Below are 20763 nucleotides of genomic sequence, written 5' to 3'. Positions count from 1 at the left end.
GGCCCAGGGATGCCCGCCCCCCGCACCCCACCGCCCCCGCCCCCGTCCCGGGCAGGCCTGAGCCCAGCAGACACCAGGGAGCGGAGAATCGCACCCAGCAGCCTGGAGGGCCGCACACGGGAAGCCCTGTCGGATGCTTCCTGCGGACTTCGGATTCTTCTCCTGGATTCGCCCACCACCCCCTAGTTGGCGTAGGGGACCGTGTTTGGAGGGAAACTTTTGAGGACGGAGGGGTGGCCCAGCGGGCCCCGAGGCAGCGATCTCAGCTTAGATAACCGTGGAGCGAACGTTCACACAGTCATTCAACAAACATTAAGTATTGGGGACCTACTATGTGCACAACCTAGCTCTGAAAACGTGCGGAGGAACGGGTCATTTGGGTTGAGATGGGGAGCAAGCAAGGGTAAATAAAAAGTACTTGGATCCGAGAGAGGGAGGGCCAGATTCCCAAATCATGGTCCTCACTCTCCCACCGTCGCGTTTAGGAGGGCTCCCGCGTTGCCCTCAGCCTTGACCCCTGGGACTCAGGCCGGGTCTGATGCTGTCTTTCCTGAAGCTGTTTCCTGTCTGGCTCCTGAGGGCCCTCGACATGTCTGGGAGGGCCGTTCCTCTCGTGGCCATTCCCCCTCCATCTCATCAGCTAGAGGGGGGCCCCAGAAAAGCAGCTCCTCCCCCAAGCCCCGTTCTGTCTGGGCACCCGTGGGGTGGGTCTTAGGGAGATCAAGACAGTACTGCAGGAGTCAGCCAGTAAAAGAGCTGGAAGGAAAGAGCTTAGACTCAGAAGGCAATTAAGGGGGACAGAGTCTTGAGGAGCCCAGGAGCCAAGAGAGAGGGAGAGGAGTCCTAGATGTTTGAGGGGCTGCCAAGCCCCTCTAACCCACAGTGAGGACAGCCAGGCCTGTAATGACTTCTTGTCCCAGCGCACTTATCTTTCTGCTGCAAGTGCTGCTCCCCACACCCCTGCCCTTCCTCGTGGCCCTGCCTGGGTCCTGCTCCGGGGTGGGGGGTCACGGAGGGCAGGAAACAGCCGGCTTGGCTGGAGCCAGGCAGACCAGGTCAGAGCTGGGAATTCCCTCCTCCCTCCACAATCCAAGCCCTGTCTCCCTTCTTACTCAGCCTGTCCTCCAGGGTATCCATCTCCTCCCGACACCCTCTGACTCTGCTCTCAGTCTACACTGATTCTCCAGCCTCTAAAAGTTATGTTTGTATGTCTCCTCCTGGGCTCTGCCCTCAATCCCCCTCAGGCTCCTGGTTGCCTAACTCCTCTCCTTTGATGGGAGAGGCAGTTCATCATCATGGTGGGGGTGGATGAGGGGGGGTGCATGGCCTGAATGGAAAGGAAACCCAGGTGCCCCGAGAAATGAGGCTGGATGGAGTGACGGGCTAATGAGTCAGAGGGGTGAAGAGATGCAACAGCCCATCACAGATTCAAACCCTGTATTTCTGACCCTTGAGCACCAGGATTCCCTCAGCGACAGGGAGCAGAGCGCCACAGGGAAGAAAATACAGTCAGTCCTGGGTCCTCAGCCCTCATCGCACAGCGTGTGATCCAGTTCCTAATACCTGTTGTTGTTAAGTCACTGTGTTGTGTCCAATTCTTTTGCAACCCCATGGACTGCAGTCCTCTGTCCATGGGATTCTCTAGGCAAAAATACTGGAGTGGGTTGCCATTTCCTTCTCCAGGGATCTTCCTGACCCAGGGATAGAAAGAAACCAAGTCTCCTGCATTGGCAGGGGGATTCTTTACCACTGAGTCACCAGTGTTTACCAATCAAAGAGTGAATAAAATGAAACCTTTATTGAACATCTACTATGTGCCAAGTGATCACTCTGCTACTTGCAAGATTTGTTTGTAAAACAGGGCTCCTGACCTCAAAGATCTACGCTCTGGTGGAAATCACATTATTTCCCTCGTCCGTGGAGATGATACACTCAAATGTTCAAAAACCATGCTTGGTCTCTTCTGTGGGTGTGAGATCATTTCCTCCAGCTTCCAACCACCCAGAACCACTTTGGAGGTAAGCTAATTCAGTATCCACCGAGTTAAATTACACAGGTGAGTATCCATGGCACTGGGTCCATAGACCTCAAGTCTCAAGCCCACCTTTCTTCATTATTAGGGCACTTAGGGTACTTCACTGTTTTCCCACCCCAGATACTAGGCTATTAGGCTATTGCCCCTGTTCCTTGTCCATGATCAATATACTGCCAGTGGCAGGACCTGTGTGGGGCACCCCCACCCTCAACAGCTGGTAGGGTTTTCTTTTGCTAGCCACATGGTTACAGTTGTTTGGAGTGGGCTTGGAGTTAGGATTTTTTTTTTTTTCTTTTCATTATGTATTAAACAAACAACAAGGAAGCCATCCCTTTCAACATCGGTTGTAGAAATTGTTTCTCCTTTTCCCATATCCCAGCCCCTCCTTGTGAGGTCCACCTGACTGTCAAAGTCTAGAGTTAAGTTTATCTGGGAGCTCAGAAAGTTTTCAGTTTAGGCATCTCTCACCTTCCAGGCTCCTCCTACCACCCTAGTTAATGAGTACCATCCATTTAAACAGTTTTTCAGGGTTAGTCACAGCAGGAGAACATTTGAAATGGCCCCAAATCTCACACCTCTTACACAAAAGGAATTTGATAGAGATTTTGATGGTAACAATAATAAGCTGTAAAGCTCAATGAGATTTTTATAAATTCTCAATAATGAAAGAAAAAAATTCAATCAGCCATACTAGAGAGAGAGAGAATAGAAAATAATAGAAAATCATAATATGACGAGGTGGTCATCTAACAGGACATGACAGAATTATAATGATGTGTTGGCAGTTATTAACTACAAATATTGTATTGTTTTTCTAGATTTTGCGATATTTATAGTATCTGTCATCTTAACATTGCAGCTGGTTGTGATTGCTCAATCTAAGTAAACTTTAACTTACACCTAATTTAATATTCATGGTTTTATTTTTGTTTTCTTAAAGCGGGTTCCCCCAAATTGTAAAAACATCAGGGCCCACAAAATCTGAATCCACTCCTTACATGACAACCACAAACCTTCCTGAACTCATCATATACAAAGTGGTAATAGACACGTGCTTTTATTAATGTAATTTATTAGTGACTGTGTATCTGCTTGTATGTGGCTCTAAGCTTCGTAAAAGGTTACATGTTGCGTTCACTTGAAGTCCCATGCAAGCCTCTCTCATAGTAGATGCTAATAAGTATTTGTTGACTGTTTATCTTCTTACTTGTCTTTTTTTTGGTTTGTTTGTTTCCCTGGGTCTTCCTTGCCGTGAGTGGACTTTCTCTAGCTGCACTGCACAGCTTCTAGAACATGTGGGCTCAGGAGTTGCAGTGGGGGCTTAGTTGCCCCGTGGCATGGCATGTAGGATCCTAGTTCCCTGAACTGGGATCAAACTTGCATTGGAAGGTGGATTCCTAACCACTAGACCACCAGGGAAGACCCTGATCTTTAATTTACCCAATGCTTATTTTTAGAATAATCACTATGAAACAGGACTGGGGACACAATAGGATTCTCTACCTTCTAGGACTTAACAATCCAGGGGTAGAAATTGTCATAAAATCTCAACAGAACACAGGAGGCTATGTGTTGACCATAAAGGGTGGTAGGCAGAGAGTCCTATGGTATTATGGAGGAAGCACACGGAACCAACTGGCAGGTTCAAGGTGAGTTGTCTGGAGGAGACAACGCTGTCTGAATGAGTCCTGGAGGAGATTGGTGGGAAAGGTTGCTTTCAAGGCAGAAGGAGCAGCAAGTACAAAAGCATGGATGTGGTGAGACTGTTCTCAAGCTGTCAGTGTTCACGATGCCTGTTGTGGGGTGTCAGGGCAGTGACAATGGGTGAGCTGGAGGTGAGCAAGAACCAGTCTCCATCTTTATGGAACCTTCCAGGGGTGCACTTGTCCTGAGTACCTGGGGAGCTGAAGATTCTTTTTTAAAGAAAAACTTCTATTATCCTATTATATTGTAATTTCTTTCTTTCTTTTTCTTTTTTGGCTGAACCTCAAGGCAGTAACTTACCCAACCAGGGATCTGACCCAAGCTCCCTGCAGTGGAAGTGGGGAGTCTTAACCACCCTGAATGCCAGCCAGGGAAGCCCGAGCCAGAAGCATTTTAGGCAAAGAAGTGACATCGTCAGATCAGTATAGAAAGTCCTTGCTTGGCTTGTACAACTTTGGAGAATAGATTGAAATGATCGAGACTGAAGGCAGAGAAACCACATGCAGTTCTTCAAATGACAGCGAGGGCTTGAACTGACATGGGTGAGTGTCTGTTTGTGTGTGTGTGAGGGTTGGAGTCGGGGAGGATTCAAAAGATGTCAGAGAACTAGAGTGGACAGGACCCGAAGCCTGGATGGGAGAGGAGGAAAACTGACATCAAACATGGTTCAAGTTTCAGGCTTGGGCAGCTTACTTCTGCATCTCTTCCCATCCTTCATGTTCCCTGGGGGATGGAAGACCAGATGAAGTAGGGATTTATTGTACCAGCATGCAGCCCTACTGCAAGCCTAGCCTTCAGCTCAGTTCAGTTGCTCAGTCGTGTCCAACTCTTTGTGACCCTATGGACTGAAGCACACCAGGCTTCCCTGTCTGTTGATAACTCCTGGAGCCTGCTCAAATTCATGTCCATCAAGTTGGTGATGCCATCCAACCATCTCACCCTCTGTCGTCCCCTTCTCCTGCCTTTAATCTTTCCCAGCATCAAGGTCTTTTCCAATGAGTCAGTTCTTTGCATCAGGTGGCCAAAGTACTGGAGCTTCAGCTTCAGCATCAGTCCTTCCAATGAATATTCAGGACTGATTTCCTTTAGGATTGACTGACTTGATCTCCTTGCTGCCCAAGGGACTCTCAAGGGCAATCTGGTAGGAGCTAGTAAAATGGAGACCATAGAGACAGGGATGGGGGCATGCTGGGCATATTGTGTTTCAGATCCCTGTGTACCTTCAGGCATCCGGGCCAGAAGTCAACTAGATCTGAGCTCATTGGGTCTGCAGCTCAGAGAGCTTTTTGGCTGGAGGACTGGTTTGGGAGTTATTGTCACATGATGGTGATGGAAACTGCTGGGGGTGGGAACGAGGGGTGTGGAGGAGGCTGCAGAGATTGAGAAGACTAAGGAAAGCTTTACTACCTACTTCCTCTTCTTTTTCCCCAAACATTATCGTATTTAAAACATAACAACCCCATTAGAGGGGCAGGATGGGCGTTATTATGATATCCACTTTAAAAATGAGACAGGCTCAGAAGGTTAAGTGACTGTCCAATGCACTCAGCTAGTGGCCAGCAGGTGGGCCAGACTCCGCACTCAGCACCAGGATGGCCTTTCAGCCCCACCTCCAAGGACCTGGAGGACACCTGTGCCCTTTCTCTCCTTCCTCTCTCACCCAGGCCAGGCTGAGGGCACGCCTCTCTCTTGGTGGCCTTGGATGCTTTCCCTCCTGGAGCCCCTACTTCCCAGTAGCCGTTAATGATGGTGTAATTTACCCCCTAACATTCACCAGAGCCTTGCCCAGCCAGGCTCCAATCTTGGCTCTGGGGACAGAAGAAGGGGCCCTGAGCACTGAGTGGCAGGGAACTGAAACAGCCAGGACTGGGAGCAAGCATCAGTGCGAGCTGATCAGAAGGAAGGCAGGAGAAGGGTAGAGCTCAGCGCAGAGGCCAAGACTACCAGCCGCCAAGGAGGTAGAGACAACGGAGACTAGGGGGCTGGGGGCCAGAGCATAAAGGGAGGGGTGGGGAGAGGTAATGGGAGGCTCATTGTCTCAGCAGGGGGAAGTCTTTTGTTTCCTCTCTTCCCTTGGCAGCCTGACAGGATATGAGGCCAAGCCCCCTCTCCATGCCAGCATCCCCCCACCCACTGGACAGGGCCCTTCCCATACCATTGTGTCCATGAAAGGGATGGGGGCAGGGGCATCGGCTCTAGGAGGGAATATAAGGACTCTGCGTGTCTGGGGGCTAGGCTACCAAAGCTCTGAAGAGACCAGAAGCCCCCGGGCTGGTTCCTGAGCTTGGCAGGGAAAGCTCTGTGGCTGGGGAGGAGCAGGAAGCCAGGCCAGGGTGGGGCCCTCACCGAGGGTAGCAGGTCGGGCCAGGGGGCGGTAGGCTGGGCCCCAAAGGAGATGACGCAGGGCTTCAGGCCTCTCCCAGCCCCCACCACTCCAGCCTAGGGGCCTGAGAGCTCACCTGAAATCCAGTGTTCCCCTCACCCTCTCCATTCCCTACGGCTGACATCACCCCCACCAGGGCTGCTGGGATCTGAGAGAGCCCAGCAAACTGCAGTGTCCTGCCTGGGCCTTGCATATCCACTTTCCGGGACTCCCTCCCTCCTTCCCCGAGATCCAAGAGTCTGGCCTCCTGCTGCGGTCCTCCTGGAACCCTGGAATTTCATCCCTCCCCTGCTCTCCCTCCTGGGTCATTTTGCTCCATCAGCTGTTCCTGCAGGAAGGGCGCCCAGTTCAGCCTCGCCTCTCTTCCCGAGCCTTTTGTTTGCCGGGTCTGCAGGAAATTGGAGGGGCGGTGGCCAAGGGCTCATCTGCCCCTGGGGCCTGGGGGAGGATGGGGGTCGGGATTCACAAGACTTAATCCTGCGGAGCTCTCCGCGGGAGTAGGGAGGGTGGATCTCCGGTGAGGTAGCATTTATAGGGCCTGAACTCGGAGTGGGGCACCTGGAGGCGGGGATTGGGCGTCCTGTCTCCGAGGGGCGGTCCGGGTGTGTGTTCGGGGATCCCTAGAACTGGAGGCTGGATAGATACCCCTAGATGTCCTAACAGGTAGACCCGGGAGCCAACAGGAGGGGAGAAAAACCTAGATACTGAATCCCGCAACCACGTCCTAACACGTCTCGGATCCGGGAACCCCAAGCGGTAGGGAGACAGCGGGCAAGTCAGACAGAGCACTTTCTGAGGATTAGTTAATTCCTTTCTCCTTTAAAAATGGTGGGGAGGAAGACCAACACATACTCTCTGAATTCGCGCCTTCCCAGGACGCAACCGCAGACTAGGCGGCGGCGCGGACGCTCTAGCGAGCCGGCACCCTCTCGTTGGTTGCCCTCTTCCCGAGGCCCCCTGGGCGCCGCCATCTTCCCGTCCGAGCGGGCGGGGCGGGGCCAATGCAATCACGTGAGGAGTAAGGCGTAGGTTTGAGATGGTTCCCCAAGCAGTCAGTGAATGGTGCTTGAGGGTCACTCGGGTGCCCGGGACTGTGAGAAGTACCGCAATCAGAACAGCGAAGCAAAGAGAAATTCCTGATTTGTGCAGCTTAACTTCCTGTTGGGAGCTTAACTTTTTGTGGAGCTTAGCTTTACATTTCTCAGTGAACACGAGAAACCAGTAAACGACACGTATTAGATGGTGTTGAGCGCTATGAAGGGAAAAAAAAAACAAAACAAAAACAGGACAGAAGAGGAAAATAGGAAAATGGGATAGGAAGGAAGGCGTAGTTCAATTTTTAAATGGGACTGGCAGAGAAGATTTCACTAAGAAGATAATATCTGAGTCCAGAAGACAAAGGAGACTCTTTGGGTGTGTGCTTATAGCGCCTTGTTGGGACCAGCCCAGAAGTCGTGGGGCAAGGTCAGGGGAGGTGAGGACGAGATGAAGATCCGGTAGGGCTTCATGAGTAAGGTACCCATGTGATATGTAGACGACTTCTGAGCTAAAGAGGTGCTGTTACTACATATGCCAAGGCAACAGGCATAAACTATGGTAGTCGGACTGTAGTCAGTGAATCAGGAGGTAGGTATGGTTACCTTAGGATGGGAAGATTGTCAAATGGCTCAAAAGCCTTTGACTTTTATTCTGAGGAAAATGGGAAACCATTGGACAGTTTTGAAAAGAGCAGCGTCCTGAACGGACACTTACTTTACTAGCATAACTAATCTGTTAAGAATAGACTGTAGTTGTTGCTCTGTCGCTCAATCGTGTCCGACTCTGCGACCCCATGGACTGCAGACTGCCAGGCTTTCCTGTCCTTCACTACTTCCTGGAGTTTGCTCACACTCATGTCCATTCAGTTGATGATGCCATCTAACCATCTCATCATCTGTTGCCCCCTTCTCCTGCTTTCAGTCTTTCCCAGCACAAGGGTCTTTTCCAACTAGTCAGCTCTTTGCATCAGGTGGCCAATGTACTGGAACTTCAGCTTCAGCATCAGTCCTTCCAATGAATATTCAGGGTTAATTTCCTTTTTTTTTTTTCCCCCAGGGTTGATTTCCTTTAGGATTGAGTGTAAGGGCTAGGGCAGAAGCAGGCACACCAGTTAGGAGGCTGTTGCAATAATGCAAACAAGAGATGATGGTGACCTGGACTAGTGTGGTATTTGCGGTTGGATACTGGTTGTATGTGAAAACTAACAGCCAAGGAAATTGTTATGGGTTGGATGTGGGTTGTGTGAGAGAGTATTTGAGCATAACCCCAAGGCTTTTGACCTGAGCAACTGGGGAAGTGGGACAACCACAAGAAGAGTGAGCTGTGGTCCAGCGTTGGATCTTGGACATGCCAAGTTTGAGTTGCCCATTTGATGTCCAGGCACAGATGTTAGCATGTTCTTGGACATACATACAGTCCGAAGTTCAGAGTAGAGATCTGGGCTGGAGATACACCCTTTCGGCACTACTATAGAGGAGGTATTTCAAAAGAGGAGATTGGATGAGATCACCAAGGGAGTGGGTGTAAGTGGTTAAAAGAAGACTGTGGACTGAGCTTCTGGTGCTCAATGGAGCCTCTGATCAGTGGGGCCTCTTGGCTGTTCCTCCAACACCTAGGGGTGCTCCAGAGTTGAAATGAGAGGAGGAGGAGCCAGCAAAGGAGACTGAAGAGGATAGTTGCATTTACCAGGGCTGTGATTTTGCTGGAAGGTGTTATAAAGTGAGCGAGGGGTATGGCAGTGCTTTTCACTGACTGTGAACTTTAAGCTGGGTAACAAGGGAAGTGAGTGGAGGGCAGTGGGCAGAGGGCAGGATCAATGAATTGGGGGTCCAGTGAGGTGGAGGATTGCTGGGGTCAGGGCATGACAAGGACCCTCTTCTTCATCAAACTTCAGTCAGGTTCCTCTGAAACCTCTTCTGGACTTGGCCTCCACCTTGGCCCTCATCCTTCCTGGGCATGTCTAGCCCAGTTCAGAGAGAATCCATCCACCCTTCATAATTGATCACCCTGGCCTTCCTTCAGCAAGGATCTTGTTAAGCCTCTTGAGCTAGAATCCCCCTATGCTTGGTGTTTCCTCTTAGTAATTTTCCATTCACTGACCCCCTCATTCTGCTGGTTGGCTATAAATCCCCAGGTTTCTCTGCTCTGTTTGGAGTTGAGCACATTCTTTCTCCCCTCCTGTGTCTTGACACCTATTGCAGTAGCCCTGAATAAAGTCTTCCCTACTGTTTTAGTAAGTGTCAGATTAATATTTTCCCTCAATAGGCATAACTAGAAGTGATGGACTAAAAGAGGAAGGGGTCCAATTATTGGTAATGATAAAGTCTAGGCATAACCATTGGTGGGATGGAGAGTGAGATCTATGCAAAAGTCGAGTTAAGCACATGCCAGCCCAGAGTGTTGGAAGTCTTATCAATGCAGATATTGAAATCACCAAAAATTGTAATAGGAAGGGTGTGAGAGAGACCCTGGAGTCAAACTCCGTATTGTGGGTAGCAGGGATGACTGATGAAAATGCCACAGTTTACTGCTCATGAGACCGCTCCCTGGCAAAGCCACATTTGCACTGGCTTGAATCTCTTCCTCTCCTAGGGAAACGTTACAGCTAATTTACAGCCAAAGCCCAGTGGCAGGAAAAGCAGTGTTCATTTCCTGAGGCTCAAATGACAGTGTAACCACAAAGGCCTCTATGAAAGTTAGGAAATTATTACTGAAGTTCTCCAAGCTTCAATTTCCTATTGTGAAAAATGGAAATCATAGCAGGATCCACCTCACAAAGTGCTTATGCATATTTAATACAGTACGGTATGCAGATAGTTTATTGAGCATTTCAGTATTGTTCTCAAGTGCCTATTCAAGTTTATTGAACTTGCGCAGCAACCTTATGCAGGAGGGTTTATCTACAGTTGACAGATGGGATGTTGCCAGGTAGTGCCAATGTTGACCATACCTGTAAAGAGTTGAGGTGGGCAGTGGTAGTTTAGTCACTAAGTGGCGTCTGACTCTTGCAAGCCCACGGACTGCAGCTTGCCAGGCTTTTCTTGTCCATGGGATTTCCCCAGCAAGAATACTGGAGTGGGTTGCCATTTTCATCTACAGGGAATCTTCCATTTCTTTCTCCAGGGCATCTTCCCGTCCCAGGGATTGAATCCGCGTCTCTGTCTCCTGCATTGCAGGCGGATTCTATATCGCTGAGCCACCTGGGAAGGCCGTAAAGAGTTAGGAGGGGAATCCTGACTCCTGAAGGTTCACAAGTCCTGTAATCCCTGCTGGAGGGGGCAACCTTGCAGGGAACCACGAGAGCGGGTGGGGGACGAGACTGAACCAACCAAGGCCAGCGCCTCCAAGGCTCGCCCGGATCGGCAGCCAATGGCGCCCTCAGGTGGTGGAAGCGAGGAGAGCAGCCGGTGGGCTGGACCCGGCGCTAGGGGAGGGCGCCGCAGGGGTGAGGGCTGGGGCTGGAACCCGGTGCACTGGACGGGGATCCCGGAGGCTGGAAGAGGCGGACCCCTTAAGGCGTAGGCCGACAGGGCCCCGCCTTCCTAGCGGCGCACCTGGGCCAGGTGTCGTGGTCCCCCCACCTGCCGGAGGCCTTCCGCCGTCAGGACACGCCCCTTTCAGCAGCGTCACCGCCCAGCTCCGAGTGGGGTCCCGCCCACGCGGTGGGCGCTCGTTTGCACCAGGGTGATGGGTGCAGTGGGAGCTATGGCCAACACCGTGCCGGAGACGTGCGTCTGAGAGGCGACCCCTGGCAGCACCCAGTTCGCACGTGGGGCGGGGAGCCGCGCTGCTAGCGTGAGCCCACTGGGGCGGGGCTTCCACCGGGCGCGCCCACGGGGCGGGGCCGGGCTCGGGGACCAATGGGGCGCGTGTGTGCTGGTCGGGGGCAGGCTCCAGGCCTGGCATCCCGGTAGCCGCAGCTGTCTTTTCCGGCACCCGCGCCCCCTCAGCCAGTAGCAGACCCCTCCCGCTCTCGGAGATCACCCCCGAGCGGCTGCGTCCTCCAGTGGGTGAGTGAGCGCGCTGCCACACCCGGGCTGTGAGGGTGCGCCTGGCCGGGGAGAAGCGAATCTCGGCCCGCTCCAACCCGCCCCGGGGAGAAAGTGGGAAGGAACCGGTGCAGGAAAGAGGACCACCTCGTGTGGCCGGCCGATGATGTTTTTGTTTTGGTCGTCGGGGAGTGGCGGGGTCGGTAGAGTTTGGGGGATGCCTTGTGTAGGTGGGAGGAATCTGGTGAGGTTAAAGAGAGAGGAGGCTGTCTGAGATGGGCTGAGGGAAGAGGGTTGATGGAGGGCGGGGCTTTGGAAGATTGAGAAGTTTCCTATTGCCCGGGGATGAGGTGATTGCATGGAGGATCTTGGGGGGCGGCCAGGACCCCGGAGGAACGGGTCAGGAGGGCCTCCTGTCCATAACTCACTTCCCCTTTGAGGGATTTGCTTCCTCTTGTGCTGCTAGTTAAGAAGGTGGAAGATCTTTGCACCTTTCCAGAGCCGCTGCCATCCCTCCTCTCAGGGATATGGGGAAGGGGTGGCCCCAGGAGCTGGGAGGCGCCTTCCTACCCATTCCTGAGACTTGGAGCCTACCATTGGTGGGGCAGTGGCCAGGATCAGCCTGCCCCCCACCCCCATTAACTCTTGGAGTTGCTGGTGAGCGTGAATGTGAGTGTGTGTGTGTTTCCTTTTGGAGGAAGTTTCTGGGTGTTTGATTAGAGGTGTTTTGTGGGGTCTCCACAGAGCTGCTTCCACTCAGCAAACTCTTTGCAGGCCTTGTAACCCGTTGGTGGCTTCCTCTGCCCGCTCTCGACCATGGCCAGTGAGAACTCTCCTCTGCTGGCCTACCGGCTCCTGGGGGAGGAGGGGGTTTCCTTCCCTGCCAATGGGGCCGGAGGTCCTGGAGGGGCACCGGCCCGGAAACTCTCCACCTTCCTGGGTGTGGTGGTGCCCACAGTCCTGTCCATGTTCAGTATAGTGGTTTTCTTGAGGATTGGTGAGTTGGCGCTGGTTTACTCAAGGGTGGGACTGGAATGAGGTTGGGGAAGGGCCCTGGGAGAAGCTGGTGAATGAAGGCCTTGGGGGAGGGGCCCCCAGTGGCCTTGGGCTTAGCTCTGCCCTGAGGTAACTGATGACCTCAGGGTGGGAGGGATGGGAGGGGCAGGAGGGGTGAACCGCCCTCTGACCTGCTTTGCCACTCCTGTCCCAGGGTTTGTGGTGGGTCATGCTGGTCTGCTTCAGGCTTTGGCCATGCTCCTGGTTGCCTACGTCATCCTGGCCCTCACCGTGCTCTCCGTCTGTGCCATCGCCACCAACGGAGCTGTGCGAGGGGGCGGAGCCTACTGTATCCTCAACCTGGGTGGACGGTGGTCTGGGCTCTTCTGTCTTGTGGAGGGAGGAGAGGGCCCCTCCCTGCGTCTCCTGGAGGGCAGGCCAGTTCTAATGAACATCCAGTGGACAGGTTGGTATGGAGAAGGTCACCAGCGTGGCCTTACACGGTAGAGCCACCATTGTCGAGTCCACCAGGTGTCTCCGTGGCTGCCATTTTGGTTCTAACAGTCCTGTCAGATAGTCTTCATCTTATGAGCAAGGACATTCAAGAGTGCTAGTGACTTGGACAAAGCCACGTGGCTTGGGAGTGGCCGCACTGGGACATACCACCTCTGGGAACAGTCCCGTGTGTTCAGGGAGACAAGGCCTGGAGGGCCAGCTGCACGGTGCTTTGTGCCTGGGCCCTGCCTCCCATTCCGATTCAGTTTCTTTTCCCTTAACACTCACCCACTACTTCCACTTTCAGTCATGATCAGTCGGACTCTGGGGCCTGAGGTTGGCGGCAGCATCGGCCTGATGTTCTACCTGGCTAACGTCTGTGGCTGCGCCGTCTCCCTGCTGGGGCTGGTGGAGGCCATACTTGACGTCTTCGGGGCTGGTCTGTGCGCCCCACTCTGGTCTGGGTGGCCCCGAGGATTTGCAGGGTCAGGGATTCTGGGATCACAGCAGGGGGAGAAGCCCTCTCCTGGAACAGACGCACTTTCTTGAGTGCCTGCCGTGTGCCCAGTTTCGTGCAGACATCCTAGAGGATGTCCTGGCCCACGAGGAGCTCACCATCTAGTCGGGGGGGGGGTGGTGGGGGAGGGCAGGGTGACACTCTGAAAATTGACAAAGCAAGATTGCTGGTACCCCACCACGGAGGGCTAGGATGCTGGAATACAGTTGGGTGAAGTGTTAGTCTCTCAGTCATGTCTGACTCTTTGCGACCCCGTGGACTGTAGCCGCCAGGTTCCTCTGTCCATGGGGATTCTCCAGGCAAGAATTCTAGAGAGGGTTGCCATGCCCTCCCCAGGGGATCTTCCTGACCCAGGGATTGAACTTGGGTCTCTTGCATTACAGGTGGATTCGTTACCGTCTGAGCCACCAGGGGAGTCCAGCTGGGTGGGGGAGTGGGAAAGATGGCCTTTCTGAGGACAAGTGGGCCAAAGATGGGGTCTCTGCCTGCTCTGAGTCATGACTGGGGTCCCTCCTTGGAGGCGTGGCCATCTAACTGTTCTTTCCTCTCTGCAGATGCCTCAGGGTCCAGTGGCCTCCGGGTCCTGCCCCAGGGCTACGGCTGGAGCCTGCTCTACGGTTCCCTGCTGCTGGGCCTGGTGGGCGGGGTCTGTACCCTGGGGGCCGGCCTCTATGCCCGGGCCTCCTTCCTCACATTCCTGCTGGTCTCTGGTTCCCTGGCCTCCGTGCTGGTCAGCTTTGTGGCTGTGGGGCCCAGGGACATCCCGTTGGCCCCTCGGCCTGGCCCCAATGGCTCCTCCCTGCCGCCCCAGGTCGGCCACTTCACTGGCTTCAACAGCAGCACCCTGAAGGCTAATCTGGATGGTGAGCTGGGTGTGGGGGTGCTGGGGGTTCTCAGGGCGAGGGGTGAGCCCGTGGTGGGGGTGGCTTGGAATCTCTGGATGAGAACAGATGTCAGAGATCATCAGTGGTGAGAGACTGGACCTGGAGCAGGGCAGGTTGATTAGAATCTGTTGGGCACCTGTTGGCCGCTTTGTGTTTGGCCCAGCAAGAATGACCACGAGACAGTCTCTGCCTTAGAGGAACTTGTTTAATCAGAGAGATAAGATGTACATTCAGGAAACAAATTGCATATTAGGATGGGGTATGATTTAAGGAGATAAGAATCATAGAGGAGTCCAGAGGAGGGAGACCTGGGTATGAGCTGGGTGGGGAGGGGGTCGGGAAAGCTGGTAGAGCTAGAAGTGGCCTGAATGGGGCTGGGAAATTCATTGTTGTTTGTTTTGCTGTGCTGGGTCTTACTTGTGGCATGTGAGATCTAGTTCCTTGACCAAGGATTGAATCCGGGCTCCCTGTATTGGGAGCTTGGAGTCCTAGCCACTGGACCAGCAGGGAAATCCCAGGGGTTGGAAAACTCAGATAGGAGGGCGAGGGAAGGCAGCTAGGAAAGAGCGTGGATGAAGGTGTGGAGGGAAGAACAGAGGTGCATGGGGAAGAAGGAGGAGATGAAGTCAGTTGGGCCCAGGCCAGAGACGGAGGTCAGAGCTGGGGTCTTGGCGAGCTGGTCAGGGTGGTGGGGAGGCAAGGGGTGTGTTTTAGAATAGGAGGGGAGGGAGGCGGGGCCAAAACGCCTGGATCCCTAGGAGGGATGCTGACACCCTTTCGTCCCTGGGAATGATCCCTCCTCCTCAGCCGGCTACGCCAAGGACTACACCACGGGGGCCATGATGACCTTTGCCAGCGTCTTTGCTGTTCTTTTTAACGGCTGCACGGGCATCATGGCTGGGGCCAACATGTCAGGTGAGCGTCCCTGGGGGAGGGGGCTGCCTTGCCACCTGGTGCCCCTCCAAGGTGCTGTGGGGGCTCAGGGATGTGGGGGCTGGTGGAGGACCCTCCCCCTCTGCTCCCTTCCCTCCAGGGGAGCTGAAAGACCCCAGCCGGGCCATTCCTCTGGGCACGATTGTTGCTGTTGCCTATACTTTCTTCATCTACATCCTGCTTTTCTTCCTCTCCAGCTTCACGTGTGACAGGTGCCTGGGCACGGGGTGGAGTGGGGTGTGGGAACGGACTTGTCACACCTGGTTCACCAAATGAAGCGCTGGCTGGGAGTGGGGGTGGGAGATGCCTACATGGTTGAGGCGTGTGGAAACTGGGCAGTGAGTCGGAGCTGCTGCCTGAAATGGGGAGGGCTGGCGCCATGGTAAGGACCCACCGGAAGCCAGCATTTGCTTCCTGCCTGGTGCTGCTGTCAGCACGTGGCCTGGGGGTGGGGCTTGCCAGTCAATTCGTGGCTCTATGAATATGTGGCCTCTTGTGCCTATGCCTTTGGGAACGTCCACCCTGTGATGAAATCCACAGCAGCCCAATGACAACCAGTAGAATGCCCAGTCTGACCCCCAGGCCCACTCCGTCTATCAGTATGATTCTTGAGGTCAGGGCTGGGGTCAGTCCAGAACACCCAGCGCTGAACCCTCCCAGTGTTGAGAGCACTGTTCTCACCAGGTCCCTGGGGGTGGACGCACCTTGATTTCCGGCCTCCTCCTCCTCTCCGTGCCTGTAGGGTGCTGCTGCAGGAGGACTATGGCTTCTTCCGAGCCATCAGCCTGTGGCCCCCGCTGGTGCTGGTCGGGATCTACGCCACGTCACTCTCCGCCTCCATGAGCTCCCTCATTGGCGCCTCCCGCATCCTCCATGCCCTGGCCCAGGATGACCTCTTCGGTGGGTTTCCCCTGCCTGGTTGCACCTTCCCGCGCCTGTCTCTGTCCCTTGCTCGCCCCAGGCTCACTTTTCTGCCTCCTGCCTTTCTGTTTGCACAGGAGTGATCCTGGCGCCGGCCAAGGTGGTATCCCGAGGGGGGAACCCCTGGGGGGCTGTGCTGTATTCCTGGGGCCTCGTGCAGGTAAGCCTGTCTCCTTGAGCTGCCCTCACCCTCAGCCCCTCCGGTTACACTCCTGGGAGTTGTTGGGCATGCACGCGGGCAGACGTACCCGAGGAGGCAGGATGTGCTGGCCTTTGATGGGGGCGGGAACGAGCACCCAGCCTTTTGGTCCTCGTCCAGCTGGTGCTCCTGGCCGGAAAGCTGAACACGCTGGCTGCCGTGGTCACCGTCTTCTACTTGGTGGCCTACGCTGCCGTGGACTTGTCCTGCCTGAGCCTGGAGTGGGCCTCTGCCCCCAACTTCCGGTGAGAGAAGGAGCCGCCTGTGTCCCCAGAGGAAGGGTGGGAGTAACAACGGCGGAAAGGCCTGGGACCAAGCGCGAGATTTTGGGCGGGAGCGGAGGTGATGATGTGATTTCGGGCTGTCTCGAGCGCTCTTCTTTCTCTGTCGGCCCTCAGCCCCACCTTCAACCTCTTCTCCTGGCACACCTGCTTGCTGGGGGTGGCCTCCTGCCTGCTCATGATGTTCCTCATCAGCCCCGGGGCCGCCGGCGGCTCCCTGCTCCTCATGGGCCTGCTTTCTGCCCTGCTCACGGCTCGAGGAGGGCCCAGCAGCTGGGGCTACGTCAGCCAGGCCCTGCTTTTCCACCAGGTCCAGGGAGCTGGCAGGGGGAGCGCAGGGCCGGTTGGGGGAGGGAAGAGGCGGGTTGGGAACACCCCTGCTCCGGGGAGACCTCGGGTTGATTCCCATCCCAGGTGATGGATGAGGGCCATCTGCCAGAGCCCTTCTTCCCCCCACCTCCCCTTGACCCCAGGTGCGGAAGTACCTGCTCCGGCTGGACGTCCGGAAGGACCACGTGAAGTTCTGGCGGCCGCAGCTGCTGCTTCTGGTGGGGAACCCCCGGGGCGCCCTGCCTCTGCTGCGATTGGCCAACCAGCTCAAGAAAGGGGGTCTCTACGTGCTGGGCCATGTCACCCTGGGAGACCTCGGTCAGTTGCCCTCCACTCGTACCACCCCCCCACATCTCTCTCTCCCTCTGGTTCCCAGACGCTCTTCGTGTTCTTGGTGTCCCAAGACCTCTTGCAGTCTTCCCAGATGGCCCTTCCTACCAGCCACGTCCCTGCCCAGACCCTTCTTTTCTGCCCATGTGGGATCTGGACTTGAGGAGAAAGTACACGAGTCTGGCCCGCATGTGTTTGCCTGCCTTCTCTGCAGACTCTCTGCCCTCGGATCCTGTGCAGCCGCAGTACGGGGCGTGGCTGAGCCTGGTGGACCGGGCCCAAGTGAAGGCCTTTGTGGATCTCACCCTCTCACCCTCCGTGCGCCAGGGAGCTCAGCACTTGCTGCGGATCTCCGGTCTTGGTGAGCTGCCCTCGGCCCCCTCTGTGGCCCCTCTCAGTCTCTGCTCCCCTCCCCGCCAAGAGTAAACCACAGATTGCAGACTCCGAAAGGAACCCACCTTCTCGTGCAGACAGGACTTGATTCTCAAAGATAAAAGACAGTGTGTGAGGAGGTCTCTGAGGAGCTGCCTTAGGACTAGAGATGGAAGGACATGGCTTTTTTGGTTTCTTTCTGACCCATGATTGGAGCACAGGCTCTGAAGAGCATGTTGTTTTCCTGGGCACAGTGGGAGAAGGATTTGAGGCTAGGTGTTGCCCCCATCAAAATCCAGGGCAGATGCTTTCTAACCACTGGAGTTCAGAAAGAGGAAGACCGTGGTCACTGATGTGGTGGACAAGGTTTTGTGATGAGATAGTATCTCAGCTGAGACTTGAGCAGAGAAGGGGGAAGTGATGTAACTAACGAGGCCCCCAGACACTATAAAGAGCCAAGGGTGGCAGGGGAGTGGCGGATGCTCTCGGATGGAGTGGAATGTTCCTGGCTTTGTGACCGTGTCCTCTGGCCCAGCACCCCACCTTCCTCCAAACCCCTGATGAGCCGCCTCCTCCTTTCTGTCTCAGGATTAACGTTTGCACCCTCCCTGAGTGCATGCTTCCTGCCCCGTTATAGTCTGGCTAAAGTTCAGCTGTTGGACATTGCCCTGCTCGTTTGGTTGGTTTCAATGAGAACCCTGGAAAATGCTCAGAATGGGGTGTGACTAGTTTAATTTGCAAGATTGGTTGGAGTTCCCACCTGGTAAGGAGTTCTAGGGGTGTTAGCAAGCCTTATCAGATAGTATCAGATAGACCCTGCAGCATCTCCTCCAGTCCCATCTTTTGTGGGGGAGGCCGGACCTAGAGACCACACCTTTCATGCAGTTCATCCCGCTGAAAATAACTCACATAAAAAGGGAAAGGTTTTCTTTAAGCAGTCAGTTCCCCAGCAAGGAGAATTTGACTTACTGATAGATTCTGAGTAAACCATTTGCCCCTTGAGAATGGGTCTTAGAAGAGGTCTGAGTCTTCTTGTAAACCCAACCCTGCCACAGGGGAAACGATCCCATTCCATATTGGTTGTTCAGACGCTAAAGCCCAGGAGCTGTCAGCAGGGACTGGGGGCTTTGTGGTTGGCCACCCCCCACTTAGTGGCTAAGAGAACGGGCTCTGGTGCCCAAGACATCATGGTCACTGCTGGCCCCAGAGTCTACCAGCCATGAGCCTTTGGGCTAGCGACTTCACCACTCTGGGTCTCAGGTTCCTTATCTGTAAGAGAGGGTGAGTAATCCTCTCTACCTCATAGTGTTGCTTCAGGGCTCTGATGAGTTAAAAATATGAAGTGCTTTCAACAGGATGGGGCCCCCGGTCAGTGTCCAGGTGGTAAGCTCACTGGGGGCCGTGCTTTGGACAGGCCATCATTAGGACTCTGCAGTCCTAGAAACGGATTGTGCAGCCCCCCTGTCCTGAGCTTTCATCCTCCGCGAGCAGGGTCTAAGCGTTATCTCCCTGGGAGTCGAGCCCATGAGCTTGGTTAATCGGGGGGTCCCATCTGCCAGTGGAGTCAGGCTTACCTCCTATCATGAAAAGGTGTGCGGCTTGAAGCCCAGAATGGATGCATCCTACTGCCATGGACCGGAAGTGCTCCTTAGTTAAAGCAAGCTTTAGGGCGCACTTTGCCGATTTAGGTGGGGGAGATTAGTCACGGAGATAAATCAACGCATGTGAAAGTGTTTGGGAACACGGAAAGTCATTATGCAAATGTGCGTAATGTGGCCTTAAGAGGCCAAGCAGAGTGCACACGTCATGCCTGATGGCTGACACACGGCACTGTCAGCGTGGGAGTGGGTGCCCGTTGGTGCGCTGTGAGCTCAGCCCACCCGTCTAACTCCCCTGGGTTCCTTCCCCCTTACCTCTCTGCCCCCCAGGTGGCATGAAGCCCAACACGCTGGTCCTGGGTTTCTATGATGATGCTGCACCCCAGGATCACTTCCTGACTGACCCGGCTTTCTCTGAGCCTGCGGATGGCACCCAAGAGGCTGGGGCCCCGGCCCTGAGCACCCTGTTCCCTCCACCCCGGGCTCCTGGGAGCCCCCGGGCTCTCAGTCCCCAGGACTACGTGGCTACCGTGGCAGACGCCCTGAAGATGAACAAGAACGTGGTCCTGGCCCGGGCCTGTGGGGCCCTGCCCCCCGAGCGGCTGAGCCGGGGGTCTGGGGGCACCTCCCAGCCGCACCACGTGGACGTGTGGCCCCTCAACCTGCTGCGGCCGCGGGGCGGGCCCGGCTACGTGGACGTGTGCGGCCTCTTCCTGCTGCAGATGGCGACCATCTTGGGCATGGTGCCTGCCTGGCACAGTGCCCGCCTCCGGATCTTCTTGTGCTTGGGGCCTCGGGAGGCCCCGGGGGCAGCCGAGGGGCGGCTGCGGGCACTGCTGAGCCAGTTGAGGATCCGGGCCGAGGTGCGGGAGGTGGTGTGGGGCGAGGGGGCTGCCTCCGAGGAGCCGGAGGAGGAGGAGGAAGGGGACTTTGTGAACGGCAGGCGGGGAGACGCTGAGGCAGAGGCCCTGGCATGCAGCGCCAACGCCCTGGTTCGGGCCCAGCAGGGGCGTGGTAGAGGAGGGCCCGGTGGGCCTGAGGAAGGGGATGGCGAGGTGGGGCCCGCCACCGCCCTCACCTTCTTGTACCTGCCGCGGCCGCCTGCTGATTCTGCCCGCTACCTGCGCTACCTGGGGCTCCTGGAAATTCTGAGCCGCGATCTGGGCCCCACGCTGCTCATTCACGGCGTCACCCCTGTCACTTGCACTGATCTCTGATGCCCACGCCAAGCAGAGAGAGTGTCCAGGTCCTGTGGCCCACCTTGAGTGTAGGGTGAGAAGGGGAAGGGCTGCCGCTTGCCAGCCTCGCACGTGGGACTCGGCCCCTGGTGGACGTCGTACTAGGGCATCCTGGTCTCCTAGCCTCGGGTACAGTTACTAACGCAGGGCAGCTGTCCCCACCACCTTCCCGGGGAAGGAGTCCACGGCCCTCCCTGCGGGCCTCCCTGCCTTCACCCGTGCCTTGACGGGGGCTGGGTCTCCACTTGTGACTCTAGGCTACCTCAGTCTCCCCCGCCCCAACAGACCCCCCTGGACCCCTGAGGTTGTGATGTTTTTGTTCTGTTTTATTTTTCTAACTGCTCAACGTGAATAAAAGATCAAAACACTAAGTGCCGGCTGAGCATTTCTGGAAGGAGGGGGGTGGTACGTGGGATGGAAAGAGGGAGAAATCTGTATGGGGGATGGGGACAGAGGAGCGCTGGAGAGACTCTCAGCAGGGAGATGGCCACGTGTGGGACCCGGGCGCCGGCCTGGGGGT

At 55.3% G+C, this 20763-nt stretch overlaps 1 protein-coding gene across 3 annotated transcripts; it reads left to right on the top strand.

Moving 5' to 3' along the window:
• Positions 1 to 10998: 10998 nt before the first annotated feature.
• On the top strand, positions 10999 to 20614 carry SLC12A9 (solute carrier family 12 member 9). 3 transcript variants are annotated; one of them, XM_061402058.1, is made up of 14 exons: positions 11082 to 11170; positions 11924 to 12146; positions 12360 to 12494; positions 12948 to 13079; positions 13712 to 14020; positions 14849 to 14956; positions 15075 to 15186; positions 15717 to 15874; positions 15973 to 16055; positions 16215 to 16339; positions 16493 to 16685; positions 16849 to 17023; positions 17250 to 17396; positions 19336 to 20614. In XM_061402058.1, exons 2-14 carry the CDS (start codon positions 11966 to 11968, stop codon positions 20220 to 20222), a joined length of 2745 nt encoding a protein of 914 aa, XP_061258042.1. In that variant the 5' UTR covers positions 11082 to 11170; positions 11924 to 11965; the 3' UTR covers positions 20223 to 20614. The 3 variants fall into 3 exon arrangements, with proteins under 3 accessions (XP_061258043.1, XP_061258040.1, XP_061258042.1); XM_061402059.1 differs by lacking the exon at positions 11924 to 12146 and having other exon boundaries at positions 10999 to 11170; XM_061402056.1 differs by having other exon boundaries at positions 11079 to 12146.
• Positions 20615 to 20763: the final 149 nt, after the last annotated feature.

This window comes from Bos javanicus, chromosome 25, assembly GCF_032452875.1.
Source record: "Bos javanicus breed banteng chromosome 25, ARS-OSU_banteng_1.0, whole genome shotgun sequence".
Classification (NCBI taxonomy): domain Eukaryota; kingdom Metazoa; phylum Chordata; class Mammalia; order Artiodactyla; family Bovidae; genus Bos; species Bos javanicus.
The sequence above is the reverse complement of the archived record's forward strand: the minus strand, read 5'-3'. Positions and strand labels throughout refer to the sequence as shown.